Raw genomic sequence first — 19657 nt, forward strand, 5'->3', positions numbered from 1 at the left:
GAGTCGGTAGTTAGGAAGGCAAATGCAATGTTGGCATTTATTTTGAGAGGACTAGAATATAAAAGCAGGGATGTGCTGCCGAGGCTTTATAAGGCTCTGGTCAGACCACATTAGAATATGGTGAGCAATTTTGGGCCTCGTATCTCAGGAAGGATGTGCTGGCCCTGGAGAGGGTCCAGAGGAGGTTCACGAGAATGATCCCAAGAATGAAAGACTTAACATATGAGGAACGTTTGAGGACTCTGGGTCTATACTCGATGGAGTTAGAAGGATGAGGGGGGATCTGATTGAAACTTACAGAATACTGAAAGGCCTGGATAGAGTGGACATGGGGAAGATGTTTCCATTAGTAGGAGAGACTAGGACCTGAGGGCACAGCCTCTGAGTAAAGGGAAGAGTTTTTAGAACAGAGATGAGGAGAAACTTCTTTAGCCAAAGAGTGGTGAATCTATGGAATTCATTGCCACAGAAGGCTGTGAAGGCCAGGTCATTGAGTGTATTTAAGACCGAGATAGATATGTTCTTGATTAGTAACGGGATTAAAGGTTAAGGGGAGAAGGCGGGAGAATGGGGTTGAGAAACCTATCAGCCATGATTGAATGGTGGAGCAGACTCGATGGGCCGAATGGCCTAATTTCTGCTCCTATGTCTTATGGTCTTATGGTAAAATTGTCAGTTCACAACCTTAATATCATATTTAACACTGAGATGAGCGTTGGACCTCACGCGCCATCACTAAGACTGCTTTTCCTACCTTCGTGACATCACCCAACTTCATCCCTGCTCAGCTCATCTCCTGCTGAAACTCTCATTCATGCCTGTATTACCTCTAGACTTGATTATTCCAATGCACTCCTAGCTAGCCTCCCACATTCTAGCCTCTGTAAAGCTGAGGTCAATCAGAACTTTGCTGCCAGTGTCTTAATTAGTACCAAGTTCCATTTCCCTATCACCCCTGTGCTCACTGACCTACGTTGGCTCCCCTTCAAACAAAGACTTGATTTTAAAATTCTTATCCTTGCTTTCAAACATTTCCATGGTCTCTCCCCTCCTTTTCTCTCAAATCGTTTCGGTCACAACCCTCCGAGATACCATCTAATTCTGGCCTCTTTTGCATCACTGATTTTAATCTCTTCACCATTTAGTTGCCTAAGCCACATGCTCTTCCTATACCTCTCTGCCTAGACACTCCTTAAAACCTACCTTTTTGACTAATCTTTTGGTCATCTGACCTAATGTCTTCATATGTGGCTCAGTGTCATATTTGATTTTATAATGCTCCTGTGCAGTGCATTGGGACATTTTATTACATCAAAGGCACTATATAAATATAATTTGTTATAGTTGTTGTTGTGTAGAAATAGCCAACTGTGAACTTGAAGCATGCTTGGGAATAATAGATTCAGAATTTAACATATTGCAATATATGGGAAGTTATTTTTTTAAGTTTAAACAAAAGTCAGACAGGGAATAGAAAGGAGCAATTTTCCTTTCCATTGACAAGTTTAATGTCAACTCTGGCTGCCTAATATACCATTGTTATAGCTCGAATATTAAAAGTGGCAAATACTAGAAATTGTTGTCAGGCTAGTAAATAGATCTGCAAGCATGTGCTGAGATCTATATTAGTTCATATGTGATGCAAGGGTGAGGGTTAGAACATAAGGAATAGGAGCAGAAATGGGCCATTCGGTCCCTCAAGCCTGCTCTGCCATTCAATAAGATCATCGCTGATCCGATTGTGGCCTTAACTTCACTTTTCTGCCTGCTCCCCCATAACCCATCACTCTCTTGTAGATCAAAAATCTGTCTAACAGCCTTGAATATATTCAATGACACAGACTCCACTGGGAAGAGAATTCCAAATACTAATGACTCTCAGAGAAGAAATTCCTCCTCATGTCCATCTTAAATGGGAGACCCCTTATTTTGAAACTGTGCCCCCTAATTCTAGATGTTCCCACAAGGGGAAATATCTTCTCAGCATCTACCCTGAAGAGCCCCCTCAAAATCTTATATGTTTCAGTAGGATCACCTCTCATTCTTCTAGGATTCATTGAGTGTAAGCCAAATCTGCTCAACCGTTCCTCATAAGATAACCCCTTCATCCCAGGAATCAACCTAGTGAACCTTTGCTGTACTGCCTCCAAAGCAAATATATTTCTCATTAAATTAGACCAAAACTGTACACAATATTCTAAGGTGTGGTCTTACCAATGCCCTGTATAGTTGTAACAAGACTCCCCACCTTTATACTCCATTCCCCTAGTAATAAAGGTCAACATTCCATTTGCCTTCCTAATTAGTTGCTGCATCTGCATGCTAACTTCTCGTGATTCATGTACAAGGACACCCAGATCCTGCAATATTCTGCAGTCTCTCTCCATTTAAATAATATTCACCAAAGTGGGAAACCTCACTTTTTTCCACATTATACTCCATCTAACTAATTTTTGCCCACTCACTCAACCTATCTATAGCTCTTTACATAATCCTTGCATTCTCATCACAATTTACTTTCCTGCCTTTGTATTGTCAGCAAATTTGACTATTGTAGTCGGTCCCTTCATCTAAGTCATTGATATATATCATAACTAGTTGAGACCCCAGCACTGATTCCTGAAGCCCTTCATTAGTTACAGTTTCCCCAACCTGAAAGCAACCCATTTATTCCGACTCCATTTCCTGTTAGTCAGCCAAAACTCTAACCATACTAATATATCACCCCCAACACCGTGAGCTCATACCTTGTGTAGTAACCCTTTATATGGCAATTTATCGAACGCCTTTTGAAAATCCAAATGCACCACATCTATTGGTTTCCCTTAATCCATCCTGCTTGTTACAACCTCAATGAACTCAAATAAATTTGTCAGACATAAATTCCCTACTATAACACCATGTTGACGCTGCTAGATTGTATTTTAATTTTCTAAGTATCCTGCTACTGCTTACTGAATAAAGATGCCCCTTAATTGCATTCCTGTCAAAAATGTAAATTTGTCCCTTACTCCAGGATAACTAAGGAATAAAAAGCACTTGAACCCCTGAAGATTTAAGTGACTGGAATGAAACTCCAATTTATGTATCAATTAATAGAGTACAGAATTGTGGAGGCTAAAGATAGCAAAGGAAAGAAATGTGAAAGTAAATTGATAAGATTTGAAGACTCTTGAATGTCAACCCAAAAACTTTGCACAGAATTTGAAGGGGTGGTGCTTCACAGAATCTTGTCTTATGGAACTCCACCATCAAATCATCATTTGAAATTCTACTTTCCATATGCAGTTTAGATAGAGTACATGTTAAGTGGGTTTTCTGGAGTATGCATAATGCTAAGTGAAATCTGCTGCTCCTTGGCAATGTACTCAAAGCAACCATCCTTGTTGTAATCATGCATAGCTCAGTCATGGGGTTTTCCAGTTCTGTGGTCACACGCTCATAATTTTCCTGTCCATTAAAGTAAATGGCAGGGGGTGGGAAGGAGCAGTGTTCTCAAGGGTGGGTGGCGATGATGGTGGTGGTGGCGAATTAAAGGCTGACTAGTGCACAAGTGGAAAACAAGCCAAGAATTTCAATTGAACAAGCATGTATTATTGAATGTGCCAATATTCAGGAAACCAATTTTGCCTTCCTACACCACAGGACATCTCAAAGCACTTCACAGCCAATGAAGTGCGTTTGAAGTGTAGAAACTATTTTAATGTAGAAAACACAGTAGCTAATTTGCAGACAACAGGCTCCCACAAACGACAAGTAATAATGACCAGATAATATATTTTTTGTGATGTTGACTGAGGAATAAATATTAGCAAGTACACTAGGGATAACTTCTTCAAAATATCCCATGAGATCTTTTACATCCACTTGAGGGGGCAGACAGGATCTCAGTTTAACATCTCATCTGAAAGACAGCACCTTGAGCTCAGCCATAACTAATATGCCACCGGCTTCATTGCTTATGCCCCGACTCTTGACTCTGATAAAGATATTAAGGAAAAGTTTTATTCTGACCTTGATGAAGTCCTTGTTGCCACCCCAGAAGAAGAAAAGGTCATCTTTCTGAGGGACTTTAATACCAAGATTAGCATGACACCGATGTCTGGAGTGGAACCATTGGGAAAAATAGGGTGGGAAAAGCCAATGCAAATGGCATCCTCCTACTCACAAAGTATGCTCAGCATGGCCTCATTATAATGAACACTCTTTTCCGCTTGAAGAACAATTACAAAACCAACATGGAGGGATCCTAGATCAAAACATTGGCACCTCCTGGATTTTGTCATTGTTCAGGTCAAAGGTCTAACTGATATTTGTATCCATCTCAATCCATCCAAGTGTCTGATGCCCGTTGGACAGGTCATGAACTTGTTCAATTGGTAATGAACATCCACCAAGCACCGAGACATCGCAAGGCCCAAAAGTCCAAGAAGATCGATGTCTCAGCTCTAAAGCAGCCCAACGAAGAGAGGAATTCCAAGCCAAGCTCATGACCAATCTGGAAAATCGCCACACATCAAACCCATTTCTAGAACAGTAGGAACAAATAAAGTCAGCTGTATCAGACTTCTCCGCCCAGATCATTGGGTTTGAGCATTGTCATCACCAGAACTGGTTCAATGAAAAGGATGCTGAATTGTGGAACAAAAGCTAGCAGCATTCATTGCTTGACAGAACAACTCAAGATCACAAGTCAAGAAGGCAGCATTACAACAGCTCAAGGCTGATGTCCAGAGACAAATCTGGAAGATATAGGACATGTGGTGGGAAGAGAAAGCCCAAGAGTTTGAACAATATGCTGACCATGTTGGCATGTGTAGCTTTTTTGAAGCCACCAGGGCCAGTTATTCACCAAGGTCAAATGAACAAAATCCCCTCTGCTCACAGGATGGTGGTTCTCTTCTTAAGGATGATGCTACCATCTCTCAATGCTGGAAAGAACATTTTCAACAACTTCTCAAGCATGAACCCATAGTGGCAGCTGATACCATCCAGGCTATCCCTCAGTAATCTGTGGTAGAATCCACAGGTGAACACCATCAATGGGAGAGCTGCAACAAGCAATCAAAGAGATAAAACAACAAAGCCTGCGGTACCGATATCATTCCAGCTGAGGTCTTTAAAGCTGGTGGGCTTTTGGCTCACATCAAGGCTCATTGCATTCATCCTATGGATTCGGTGGAAAAAGAACTCCACTCCAGCTCCACCACACACTCCTACTACTACACCGCCTGCTTCCTATGGCTGAACAAATCTTACCAATGACACAGTGTGGCTTTAGACATTCCCGAGGAGTTTCTGATGTGGTCTTTGTTGCCAGACAAATCCAAGGAAAATGCTGAGAACAACGCAGGAACTCTTCATTGCATTAATCAACCTGACCAAAGCAACTGACTCAGTAAATCATGAAGTTCTGTGGATTGTGCTTCAAAGATTTAGATTCCAAGAAACTTCATCACAATGTCCAGAGACAAATTTGGAAGATATAGGACATGTGGTAGGAAGAGATAGCCCAAGAGTTCAAACAATATGCTGACCATATGAATATAACTGCAACTGTCTTGAATAGGAGATCAGAACAAAGCTCTTCAAAATCCAGGCTGAGTTAAGCAAGGCTGTGTGATAGCCTCCATACTACTTACAATCTACCTCTGGTGTCAGTATTAAATACCACCTAGACTTCAGTCACTTCCATCCCAAAACTAAACTGACCACCATATACATATATGATCTATAGTTTGCAGGTGACTGCAGTATCCCTTAGGAGGAAGTGACCATAATATGATAGAATTTACCCTGCAATTTGAAAGGAAAAAGCTGGAATCAGATGTAACATTATTACAGTTGAACAAACAGAGGCATGAGGGAGGAGCTGGCCAGAATTGACTAGGAGATGAGCCTAGCAGGAAAGACAGTGGAACAGAAATGGCAGGAGTTTCTGGGAGTAATTTGGGAGACACAGCAAAAATTCATACCTTGGAAGAAGAAGCATACTAAAGGGAGGACGAGGCAACCATGGCTGACAAGGGAAATCAGGGACAGCATAAAAGCTAAGGAGAAAGCATACTATGCGGTGAAGAGCAGTGGGAAACCAGGGGATTGGGAAGCCTACAAAGACCAACAGAGGGCAACTAAAAAAGAAATAAGGAGGGAGAAGATTAAATATGAGGATAAACCAGCCAGTAATATAAAAGAAGATTGCATGAGTTTTTTTAGATATATAAAGGGTAAGAGAGAAGCAAAAGTGGACATTGGGCCGCAAGTAGTGGTGGGGAACAAAGAAATGGCGGAGGAACTGAATAGGTACTTTGCGTTAGTCTTCACAGTGGAAGACACGAGTAACATCCCCAAAGTTCAAGAGAGTTGGGGGGCAGAGGTGAGTATGATGGCCATTACCAAGGAGAAGGTGCTAGGAAAACTGAAAGGTCTGAACGTGGATAAATCACCTGGACCAGATGGATTACACCCCAGAGTTCTGAAGGAGATAGCTGAAGAGATAGTGGAGGCGTTAGTGGTGATCTTTCAGGAATCACTCAAGTCAGGGAGGGTCCCAGAGGGCTGGAAAATCACTAATGTAACCCCCCGTTTAAGAAGGAGTGAGGCAAAAGACAGGAAATTACAGGCCGATTAGCCTGAACTCGGTCGTTGGTAAGATTTTAGAGTCCATTATTAAGGATGAGATTCCAGAATACTTGGAAGTGCATGGTAAAATAGGGCAAAGTCAGCATGGTTTCATCAAGGGGAGGTCATGCCTGACAAATCTGTTAGAATTCTTTGAGGTAACGAGTAGGTTAGACAAAGGAGAGCCAAAGGATGTTATCTACTTGGACTTCCAGAAGGCCTTTGACAAGGTGACGCACAGGAGGCTACTCAGTAAGATAAGAGCCCAGGGTGTTAGAGGCAAGGTACTAGCATGGATAGGAGATTGGCTGTCTGGCAGGAGGCAGAGAGTGGGATAAGGGGGTCCTTCTCAGGATGGCAGCCGGTGATTAGTGGAGTTCCGCAGTGTAGGGACCACAACTTTTCACTTAATACATTAATGATCTAGATGAAGGAACTGGGGGCATCCTGGCTAAGTTTGCAGATGATACAAAGATAGGTGGAAGGACAGGTAGAATTGAGGAGGCGGGGAGGGTGCAGAAGGATTTGGACAGGTTAGGGGAATGGGCAAAGAAGTGGCAGATGGAATATAACGTGGGGAAGTGTGAGGTCATGCACTTTGGTAGGAAGAATAGAGGCATAGACTATTTTCTAAATGGGGAGAGAATTCAGAAATCTGGAGTGCAAAGGGACTTGGGAGTCCTACTCCAGGATTCTCTTAAGGTTAACTTGCAGGTTGAGTCGGTAGTTATGAAGGCAAATGCAATGTTGGCATTTATTTTGAGAGGACTAGAATATAAAAGCAGGGATGTGCTGCCGAGGCTTTATAAGGCTCTGGTCAGACCACATTAGAATATTGTGAGCAATTTTGGGCCCCGTATCTCAGGAAGGATGTTCTGGCCCTGGAGAGGGTCCACAGGAGGTTCACGAGAATGTTCCCAGGAATGATAGGCTTAACGTATGAGGAACGTTTGAGGACTCTGGGTCTATACTCGATGGAGTTTAGAAGGATGAGGGGGGATCCAATTGAAACTTACAGAATACTGAAAGGCCTGGATAGAGTGGATGTGGGGAAGATGTTTCCATTAGTAGGAGAGACTAGGACCGGAGGGCACAGCCTCAGAGTAAAGGGAAGACCTTTTAGAACAGAAATGAAGAGAAACTTCTTTAGCCAGAGAGTGGTGAATCTATGGAATTCATTGCCACAGAAGGCTGTGGAGGCCAGGTCATTGAGTATATTTAAGACCGAGATAGATATGTTCTTGATTGGTAAGGGGATCAAAGGGTACAGGGAGAAGGCGGGAGAATGGGGTTGAGAAACTTATCAGCCATGATTAAATGGCAGAGCAGACTTGATAGACTGAATGGCCTAATTTCTGCTCCTATATCTTATGGTCTATGGTATCATTGCCCACTCTGCACCAGATTTGCATGTCACTCTTGATCTCTTAATTCTGCATATAAGAAACTTGATCTGTCCTTGAATGTTGCCGAAACAAAATACACCTCGTCAGTCAAATATTTCACCTCTAATATATATTGGAGGAGAGACTCTGGGATATGTTAAGCACTTCCCATACCTTGGCAGCCACCTCTCTCAAAAAGCCACCATTGACGATGAGGTCCAACACCAGATCAACTGCACCAGCTCAGCCCTCTACAAACTATAGCAGCGAATGTTTGACAACAAAGACCTCTGCAAGTCAACAAAAAAATAAGTTTACAGAGCAGTTGTCAACATCACATCCTGTACAACAGTGAGACCTGGACTTTGTACAGTGACACATAAGAGCCCTAGAGAAATTCCATCAGCAATGCCTCACTTCATTCTCCGGGTTCAATGGGAGTACCTTCAAACAAATGCTAGTTTCCTTCTTGAAGCCAGCTCCACAGCATACAATCAAAACTTTGACAAAGTCAACTTTGATGGACTTGACACTGTGTCTAAATGGCTGAAAAGCATCTCCCACCAAGTCCTATTTTCCCAACTCTCAAATGGCCAATGTTCCAGGGGAGGACAAGGAAAACACTTCATAGAAACTTTGAAGCTTTTCGTTAAGAGCATCAGCATTGACATTAATGACTGGGAGGAGCTTCCTCCCAATTGTTCAAAATGACAACAACTTGTCCGTCAAGGTGCATCACACTTTTATGAAGCAGAGTGGTAGCAGAGAAGGAAAGAAAAGGAAGCAAATCCTGCACTCCAAATTCCGCTACCTAGTATGACATTTTGCCTCATGTTCCTAAAGATTTGCCAGGCAAGCTTGGTCTGTTCAACCATATGAAGACCCATGGCAGAAGCTCGTACCCTGAGTAGATGGCATCCTCGAATCAAGGGACAGCCGATGAAGATGAAGGGATACTGTAGCCTGATGGTTCTGTTACTAGACTAGTATTCCAGAGGCCTGGGCAAATGATCCAGAGGTAAGAATTTAAAGGGAGGGGAATTTAAAATCAGTTAATTAAACAAATCTGGAATTTAAGAAAAGCTGGTATCAGCAATGGTGGCCATGAAACAACCAGCTTGTCATAAAAACCCATCTGGTTCACCAATGTTCTTTAGTGAAGGAAAGTTGCCTTCTTTACTCAGTCTTTACCTGGCCTAAATTTGACTCCAGACCCTTGGCCTCTTGCCTGTCTTCTGAAAAGGCCTCCTTACTGAATCATACAGCCAAAGTCCTCGACTCCTCCATCACCATCCCTATGTATATCCTGTCCCAGCAAAAGGACAGACCCATCAGAGGTGTCATATTCAGTCAGGAGGGCATGGGAGTCCTCAGAATGATTGTACAATGATTATTTTGCAGACCTTCAGATAATAAACAGTTCAGATCTTTACACACCAAGATCTGGACAACATTTAAGCTTGGACTGGTAAATGGCAAGTAACATTCAAGCTGCACAAATGCCCAGGCAAAAACTACCTCCAACAACAGAATCTAAACTTGGTGATGGTATAAACATCACTGAATCTCCCATCATCAACATCTCACAGGTCAACATTGACCAGAAGCTTAACTGGACCATCCATATAAATACAATGGCTAAAGCAGGTCAGAGGCTGGGAATTTTGCAGCAAGTAACTCATCCCCATACTCCCCAAAACCTGTCCACATTTACAAAGCACAATTTAAGAGTGTGATGGAATACTCTCCACTTGCCTGGTGACTGCAGCTCTAACAATACTCAAGAAATTCCACACCTTCCAGGACAAAGCAACCGTTTAATTGGCACTTCGTCCACAACCTTAAACATTCACTTCTTCGACCACTGGCAGACACTAGCAGAAGTGTGTACCATTACAAGATGCACTGTAGCAACTCGTCAGGGCTTCTTCAACAGCACCTCCCAAACCTGCGACCTCTAATGTCTAGAAGCAGATGAATGCATAGACCATCCTGGCTTGGAAATAAATCACCATTCCTTCATCATCACTGGGTCAAAATCCTGGAACTCACTACCTCAGCACAGTGGGTGTACTTACACCACTTGGACTACAGCAGCTCAAAAGGGCAGTTCACGACCACATTCTCAAGGGCAGTTAGGAATTAGCAATAAATCTGACCTTGGTAGAGATGCCCACATCCCATGAATGTATTAAAAAATATATGTTTTACTAGAAATTGTTCTCTTTAAGTACTCCTATGTGAATTTTACAGCAAGCAAGTTTCACCTCAGCCTGGCTTATCTTCTCCCCAAATACCATGAAGGAATACATTTTTTTAAAAATTTCCTCCAGTTTAATAAACTGAAGAGAAAACCTGTGTATGAATTTGGCATCATCTTAACTGCTAAGGATACAACAGTAGATTTGAAGATATAGTGGCTGTGTGGGTAAATTTGAGGTGGGGAGTGGTCTGGGTGGTGATAAGATTAAGGAAACATATACCACTTCCATATTTACATTCAGTTGTAAAACTTTAGACTTACCTGTCCAATCTCCCAGAACACGGAGGTGGATACCAAATGTTCCTCGATTTTCTGTGGGGATCTAGGAAATAAACCAATGTTGAAATTATTGTGTAATGAAACATCTACTTTATGTTTCACATTATTAGCTGTAAAGCAATGCAAGTTAATCGCTGAATGAAACTTCGAAAACCTCCATTGGGAAATTTCAAGTGCCAGCAGGATTTCTAGAATGGACTTTAAATGTTCCTGGGCTGGGAAGAAAACAGCCCAGCACTGGTTCCCACTCTTGGGGCTGAATTTTCCCTTTGGCATGCGGGAGCGGGCCCCGAACGTCCGCGCGTAAAATGACGCGCGGTAATGTCGGGTGAGCGTCCCGACCTCACCAATCACCATCGCAATTTTTCGCTGGGTGGGCACATGATTATGTCCGACGCGCACCCGCCATTAATTAACGGACCAGTTAAGGCCCTTCAGGTGCCAATCGATGCCAATTTTTCAGCCCCCATGCGATCTTTGGCTGGGTGCACAGGTGCAATAGGCAGGCAGGTAGGACACATTTGTATTATCTCAGCCATGGGCGGGATAAGAGGGCTCACTGAGGTCATGAATGTGCATAGTCAAGCATTTATTTCTGAAAGTTTTTGAAACTTGCCTGTGTAATCTGCACTACTTCAAAACGCATACCAGCTGCTTTTTCTGGACTCTTAACCTTCAGGTCAGCACTCTGCAGTGAGGAATCTTTTCTGGGCCTGCAGGTTTCAGAAAGCCTTCCCTTAGCTTGGGAATGGGGGCTAAACTCTCCACTGGAGGCACCTCCTCTGAGGAAGAAGGGAGGGCTAGAAGGGGAAGGGGGCCAGGAGTGCACAATCAGCCTCCAGGGGAGCCACCTTTAGGAGGACAGGCGCAGGCACAAGGTGTGCAGGGCCAAGAGGTAGTCCAAGGCAGAAGGGCCCACAGAAGATGCCACTATCCTGCTGCCAGGGTATACAGGCAGCGAAGCAGCTACATCAATATGACTGAGGTGCAGTGCTAAAGGAGGCTCCAACTCTCAAGGGAGACAGTCAACTATATCTGTCAGATGATTGGGTCTGAGATCTCCCCTAACTGTGTGGGTGGACACCCCATGCCAGTGGCTCTGAATGTCACAGCTGCCCTCAACTTCTATGCCTCTGGCTCCTTCCAGGAATTGGTGGGTGATCTTGGCAGTGTCTCCCAATCAGCTGTGCACACTTGTGTCAAGCAGGTTACAGATGCTCTGTTCAGGCATGCATTGACCTTTATTCACTGGGACCAGGCTTCGCAGATGCTTTGCTGCCATTGCTGGCTTCCCCCATGTCCAGGTTGCAATATTCTGTACACAGGTGGCCATCAAGGCACCAACAGGTAAGCCCGGTGCCTTCGTCAACAGGAAGGGCTTCCACTCCATGAACGTGCAGATAGCGTATGACCACAGGATGCTGATTCTGCAAGTCTGTGCAAGGTACCCAGGCAGTTCCCATGATGCCTACATCCTCAGACACTCCTAGGTGCTGGGGCTCTTCAGTGCTCCAGCCTGGCTGGATGGATGGCTGCTGGGTGACAAGGGCTATACCCTCAGAAGGTGGCTCATGACACCTCTCAGCGATCCTCTCACCTCTCAGAGGCTGAGCAGCGGTACAATAGGAGCCACGGCTCCACAAGGACTGTGGTGGAGTGAACCATCGGTCTTCTCAAGATGTGCTTTCGATGCCTGGACCGCTTAGGGAGCGCACTCCAGTACCCCCCAGATCGTGTGTCGCTGATAATGGTTGCATGCTGTGCTTTCCACAATCTTGCAATGGAAAAGGGGGGACACGGTGGACGATGAAGACATCGACACAGATGCTCTGGCTACACACGAAGAGTCCAGCAGTGAGTCCGAGGCTGAACACGCACAGGGAAATACTGAGGGGCTAAATGCTGACCCGGGCATACTCAAGGGAGGCAGAGACACCCAGGAGGCTTTAACCCAATGAACCTTCAGCTAGCACACCACAGATGGACCACCAGGACAAGCCTGGGCTGTAGGCTCGATACTCAACACCTAAGTGCAAAATCTGCCAGGTTAGGAGCAGTCACTAAGGGCCTTGTTAATAAAGCTGAATGTTCAACCAGGCACTCATTACAATTTGGAAACCATACATATGGAAAAGAAAAGAGGCACCCTCAACCATAGTGACATATCTGAATTTATTCTGTCAAGCAAACCAACTTATTCCAAAAAAAAGGGAATACTGTTACCAAAACAAATCATAAGGACCTCACCTCAGGCCAACACAAGAGCACCAGTGAAAAACCTGTGGTGTGCCTAAGGTGCCTTATGTTTACGTTTCCGGGTGCTGCGTCTTGGTGCTGCCCCATCACTCGGAGTACTCATACAAAGATGGTGGGCCTGCTCCACAACCCCCCACCCCCTTCTTGGGCACATGCTGCCTACATCACATTAGGCACCGCATAGTATGTCCTTTCATAGCAAGGAGGCACAAGCATGTGGAGCGCAGGGGGCAGCAGATGGTTCGTTGCCTCGCCACTTTGAAGCTCTCCTCCCCTCATGTCATCACCCTGACTTGGACATGTCCTGGAGTTCAAACGCAGCGCCTAGGTGCAGCTCCTCCAGGTTGCCCCCAAACCAGTCATGTGGGACTCAGTGTAACATATGCTGCAGGGGCAAAACACATCTCCTCATGACCCACTCAGGCTGACCTCAGCATGGGCAGTATCTGCTTGCCCACCCAGCAAAAGGACAAATGCTGTTAATGATTTAATGCAGTCCCTACACTCAGACTTGGCGGGGGGGCAGCAGGGGGTTAAGCTGACCTGCTGGGTTACATGACCAATGTCGACATGATACTTACCCTGCCAGAGTGCAACAAGTCATTGAAGCGCTTGCGACACTGGATCCAGGTGCGTCGCAAGAGCTCACCACCTCCGCCACCTCCTCCCAGGCACGTTTCATCATGTGGGGGGGGCCTCCTCTTCCCATCCTGGGGAACCAGCACCTCCTGCCATGCTGCCACCTCCTCGAGAAGGGTAGCAAGGCAGTCATCCGAGAAAAAAGGGGCACACTTGCCCCCTGCCCCATCCTACAGCCTGGTCTGTCTCGCTACCCTACCCTCTGGACTGGCTTGATCACCAGAAGCCCTCTGGTGAGCCCTTCCACTTGACATTGTGAGCAGCCTTGCAAAGGCCGCCAGAGCTTCAGATAAACAGGCCGCCGGGTCGCCATTGGATCCGGCGGGCAATGTACCCCGCCACCGCCCGCTCCTGCTAACCTCGCGAGTTGGGCATTAAGCTGGGTGGGCCTTAATTGGCCCACCCATGGAAAACGGCAGCGTGGAGCCAATTGCGGGTGGCGATCGGATCCGCACCTGACCCCCCCCCCCCCTCACTCAGCCAAACAGAAAATTCAGCCCTTGGTCACTATGCAGAAAACTGTATAGCGATGGACAGGGTCAGCCACTGCCACCATATCCCACTTTTGCCTCACATATGAATAATCATTTGGGTCAGTCTGTCAGTTCCCAAGGAACTATAACCTTCAGGATAGGAGGAGAGCAAAGTGCAGTGGGAAGGGGAAATCCCTATTTTGAGTAGAAGAAACTACACACCAAGGCAAGACCTTGGAAATCCAATGTGCTGCACCATCAATAGGCATTCTTTTTGTGATTTTTCAAATGATGGTGAATCTCCAAGCTCTGTGTTACCAGGGGGACATTGGGCAAATTTGCATGACCTGCATGTTATACATTTCTAGGGCTAGACATCTAGAACCTGTGGCCACATATGACATTTGGAAATCCAGTTTTATCAAAATACAAATGGAGTGGAAAAGTAGATTTTTTCCGGGAGCAAATGTTTAGACTTCAGTCAGCCCTGAAACTCCAAAACTCACTGTGACTACAAATTCATCATTAATGGCAATTACAGCAAATAAAATTAACATATCTCAGTTAAATTGACTCCATTTAGTTACCAATCTTTGAGGTTAATTCTATGTTTTCTGTCAGTAATCAGAAAATGCAAACCAATGGCACAAGAACTCAAAACTTAGTAGGAATAAATGAATAGATTCCAGGGAATAATTTATACAAGTTGACATACCTATCAAAGAAAGCACAGCTCATTTGTCAACAGTTAACACACATAATGGATGCAATACAGCTCTCACTTCCGTCACCGTGGGCAATGTTAACTTAGTTAATGGACACAGTAACAAGTCAAATATTCCAGTAGTTTTATTTAAATGAACTGCAGGTGCAGCAGGTCATTTACAATAAGGACTATAGTGATTAACCTAGGTTTTTTCATTCTACTTATATTTTCTACATGTGTGCTATAAATCTGAGCCAATATTTCATCCAGTAACAATTAGTCAAAAGTGGTTAGCCTGGGAAAGCAGTAGCTAGAAGATATACATTGATCTTGTAAAGATTGTAAGTCTTATACTTGAAAACATTCAATAAACCAATTCTGAAGTTTTACATAGTCATTTCAAGTACTGCTAAAAAATTGTGAACTATATTTTCCTCCATACATCAATATACCTCCATGCACATGCTGCATCATTATTTACTTTGTTAATTGATAGACAAAAGAACACTTTACACAATATATTACATAGCATGGCCAGACCAAATAATCTTCAAAATGTCTAGATAATTTTATTTTAATTTCAGGTGTACATTAAGGAAAACAAAAGATTTGGCTTGCAAAGACATAAGATTGCTACAAAAGTGTATGTGATTAGATCAGTATTGTTCACTTAAGAACGAGGTAGAACACTGTGTTATCTTAATTGAAAAAAGTAGTAGTTGGCAAAATAGAATTTGATTCAAATAAAGTCATAGAAAAGCTACAGCATTGAAAAAGGTCATTTGGCCCTTTGTGTTTACTTCTTTATTAAAAAGTGAGTTAAATTCTCACATCCAATTCTGATGTATGAAATAGGTTGTAACATTCTCAGGAGTGAACTGATGTGTTTACAACATTTAGTAATTGACTTAACTGTTAAAGCCAGCTGCAAACATTTAAAAGAAGAAAATGAATTTGCAGAAAACAAGATTCTGGGACAAAGACCAGAGACTCCCAAGGGTTGTAGAGATCGTGTGGTGAGGAAATCTGAAAATACAAACAGTTCCTTAACTGTGTTGTTCATTGAAAAGCCAAGACACAGATGTCAATTCTTTTCCACTAAAGCCATTACACAGCTGGAGTTTGTTATACTAATTTAAGATTCAAGTTCATTCTACAGTTGACAAGTAACTTAAATGATTAAAAAATGGAACTTCAATATTAAACTCTATGGGCAGAATATTGAGCTTAGTGGTCAGGCATGTGTCTGACCCGGCCAAACTTAAAATGACGGCTGGAGTGGGCAGCGCGCCTGCCAACAGTTAAAAGGCCTATTAAGGCCATTAAAAAGTCATTAAATTCAAATTTACGCTGCCCCTCCAGCCTTTCGGTTGGCGAGCAGGCGAAAACGCCAAGTGGTCTTTGCACTTTTTAGGAAACCTCATCCACGGACGGGATGAGATTTCCTAAAGAAAATTAAAATAAAATAAAAATTTTACACTTGAATTAAAAACATGTCCCTGCTCATGTGACAAAGTCACATGAGGGGACATGTTTTATGACATTTGTATTTTCTTCATGAGTGCCTCAGGGAGATTGAAACGCACTTTCATGCGCATGCGCGAAGTTCACGGTAGGCCCGCTCGTCCTCCTCCCTCCACCCGCCCAGCGCTTCCGCTCATGTTCCATGCTGGGCAGGCCTTAATCGGCCTGCCAGCATGAAATTGCAGTGCAGTGTAGATCATAGGCAGCGGTCAGCTTCCTGGCCGCCCCCGCCGAGCACCCCTACCAAGGGCAAAATTCTGCCCTATAGTTCCACAGTCCAGGAAAAAATCCATCATTGCGCAACATTACCAGTTTTTATGTTCTCTGACTTCAGCACATAATCTAAACTGAGACCTTATTGGAGCTAGTGCTCCTACACATTTCATTCTTGTTCATAAATGAAAGATCTTTCATTACAAGAAACAGCTAGAGGGTGAGTTCCTCGGAGGTTTTATTGAGAAAAAAGGGATAAATTTCAGCTAATTTAATTCACATAAAAAGAAAAAAAGACTTGCATTTATATAGTGCCGTTCACGACCACAGGATGTCCCAAACATTTTATAGCCAATTAAGTACTTTTGAAATATTCATCTGGGTGCAAAGACACATTTTAGTGTGTGAATGGCCTCAATTTTCGTGGAGTAATGAAGACTTCCGCAGCATATCCAAAATGGTGGATGTACCCCGGATCCCGAAGTCCATGTTTGACAGAAAGCATTATTGCCGGGGACAGTGGGGGTGATGAGGTGGTGTAAATTGGGTTACTGGGGGTGGGACATGACTCCCATATGTGGGAAAGCCAAACTCAGCATGGCCATTTGAACTTAGTGCTGAGCTCAAAGAGACCCACACTTCTTACTCAGTTCAGTGTGGCTGCAAACTGCACTGAGTACCCAACCCTGGTGTGAAAAGACAAAAATGGCACGTGAAGTCACGCATGCGTTAGGTATGCAGTTTGCAAGCCATGAAAGTGCGCAGGCCAGGTTTTCCCAAGTCCACAGGAAGATCCGGCCTATAGTCACTGTTGTAATGTAGGAAATACATTAGCCAATTTGTGTGCAACAAACTCCCACAAATAGTAATGTGATAATGACTATATAATCTGTTTTGCTGATGCTGTTTGAGGGATAAATATTGGCCAGAGCACTGGGGATAACTCCTGAGCTCTTCTCTGAAATAATGCCATGGGATCTTTTGCATCCATCTTAGATGGCAGACAGGGGCTCAGTTTTATGTCTCATCCAAAAGATGGTAGCTCCAATAGTGTAGTACTCCCTTGGTGGAATTTGAACCCACAACCTTCTGACTCAGAGGCAACAGTGCCATCCATTGAGCCATGGGTGACACAAAATAAGCTCACAATAAACAGCAAAAAGAGATGTCTTTACAGTAATTGTCTCCCCTGTTCGTGAAGTAAAATAGGCCTATGGTGACTATACTCACTTTAAGAGGACAGTAAGACTATGTCACCCTGATTCATATCTTGTGATATTTTCTAGTTATGATAAGCTGTGAGAAAGAAATTCTCTTGATTGGAAATCATGTTGATCATGTTGTGCTGTCAGGGGTCCATTAAACACCATCTTTACGTTGTAAAATAAGCCTTGGAGACAGTAGGAAGGAAAATATGCAGATAATAGGGAAAATTGTGGTCTTTCTTATTTGGAGGTGTAATCTGACATGCACATTAGCCCAAACCCCACTGACTCTTTACATATGGTTCTGATTGCTGCGAGACTGCATGGCCCTGTAAAATAATAAATTACTTTATCCCAAACTCTGATAAGATCCCACATCAGAACATCTAGTTTGCTGTTTCCTAATCCTCCCCCATTTCCTTTAAAACTGTGGCATACAACATTGAAGAAATCAGACAACTTGATTAGAACAGATTTATTTCAAATTCTTTTTTTATTTAAACAGAAATGCATAGTTCCTTTCAAGCATTTTCAATCTACAATGATGTTACTGGTGTTCATGTATTATAGGAAACATTCAAGCACTGAGATAATACGATGTTGCTAGCTCTATTTACAAATTTCTAAAACAGACATCCAGCTACACTAAATGAATACTGAACCATAAAGACAAAAACCTTAGCTAGACTTGAAACTAAATTTATGTGGCAAGCTTATGGGTTGGGTTGATGGGGTTGAGCGGATAGGATTGGACGGTTATTTTTTTAAATTCAATCACAGAACATGGGCATCATGGGCTAGCCCAGTATTTACTGCCCACCCCTAATTGCCCTTGTTCAGAGAGCAATTTTTAAAGTCAACTACATTGCTGTGCGTCTGGAGTCACATGTAGGCCAGACCAGGTAAGGGCAGCAGATTTCCTTCCCTAAAGGACATTAGTGAACCAGATGGTTTTTTACTACGTTTGACAATGGTTTCATGGTTATCATTAAACTTATAATTCCAGGCTTTTATTGAATTCAAATTTCACCATCTGCCACGGTGGGATTCAAACCCAGGTCTCCAGAGCACTACCCTGGGTCTCTGGATTACTAGTCCAGCAAGAATACCACTACACCATTGCCTCCTGTTAGGAATCAGCAGATGGGATTTGGAGGTTGGGATTGGACGAATGGGATTGGGTGTGTGGGATTGGATGGTTGGGATTGAGCGGACTAGATTAAGAAACTGGGATTGGGTGGATGGGAGTGGGAAGGTAGGGATTGGGTAGATGAGATTTGGAGGTTGGGATTGGACAAATGGGATTGGGTGGATGGGATTGGACATTTGGGATTGGGTGAATAGAATTGGGTGGATGCGATTGGATGGTTAGAATTGCATGGTTGGCATTGGGTGGATGGGATTGGACAGTTGGGATTAAACAATTGGGATTGGGTAGACGGGATTGAGCAGATGGAATTAGTCAGTTTGCTGGGGAGCTGAATCAGGTGCCCAACCACCATATTTGTAATGGGAGAGGAGTAAGAGCATTAATCATGATGGCTAGGGAAAGGGATACAATAGGGGTTGAAAATTGGGGTTCTGGCACAAGATGGAGACACAATATGAAATAAGCGGTACAACTCTAAAGGATGTACATATACATGCAGGTGTATCTGCTCCTATGTACATAAGTCATTAAAGGTGGAAGGACAGGTTAAGAGAGCAGTTAATAAAGCATACAGTATCATAGGCTTTATTAATAGGGACATAGAGTACAAGAGCAAGGAGTTTATGCTGAACTTGTACAGGACACTAGTTACACCTCAGCTGGAGTATTGTGCACAGTTCTTGGCGCCACACTTTAGGAAAGATGTGAACGCATTGGAAAGAGTGCAGAAGAGATTTATAAAAATGTTTCCCGGGATTAGAAACTTCAATTATGAAGATGTTCAAAATCATGAGGGGGCTAGACAGAGAGAATTGTTTCCACTCGTAAAAGGATCGAGATGAGAGGGCACAGATTTAAATTGATCTGCAAAACATGCAAATGCAATGTGAAGAAAAACTTTTTCACACACCAAGTGGTTCGGGTCTGGAGCGCACTGCCTGGG

General features: G+C 43.5%; 1 protein-coding gene across 3 annotated transcripts in view; it reads right to left on the bottom strand.

Annotated features, from left to right (window-relative positions):
* Positions 1-19657, bottom strand: part of LOC121284481 (NADPH oxidase 4) — a 213785-nt gene that overhangs the window by 73617 nt on the left and 120511 nt on the right. For all 3 annotated transcript variants that reach the window (XM_041199998.1, XM_041199999.1, XM_041200000.1), the window contains one exon: positions 10531-10591. In XM_041199998.1, the coding sequence (XP_041055932.1) occupies positions 10531-10591 (61 nt within the window). The remainder of the gene's footprint in view (positions 1-10530; positions 10592-19657) is intronic.

This window comes from Carcharodon carcharias, chromosome 11 (genome assembly GCF_017639515.1).
Source record: "Carcharodon carcharias isolate sCarCar2 chromosome 11, sCarCar2.pri, whole genome shotgun sequence".
In the NCBI taxonomy this organism is placed as follows: domain Eukaryota; kingdom Metazoa; phylum Chordata; class Chondrichthyes; order Lamniformes; family Lamnidae; genus Carcharodon; species Carcharodon carcharias.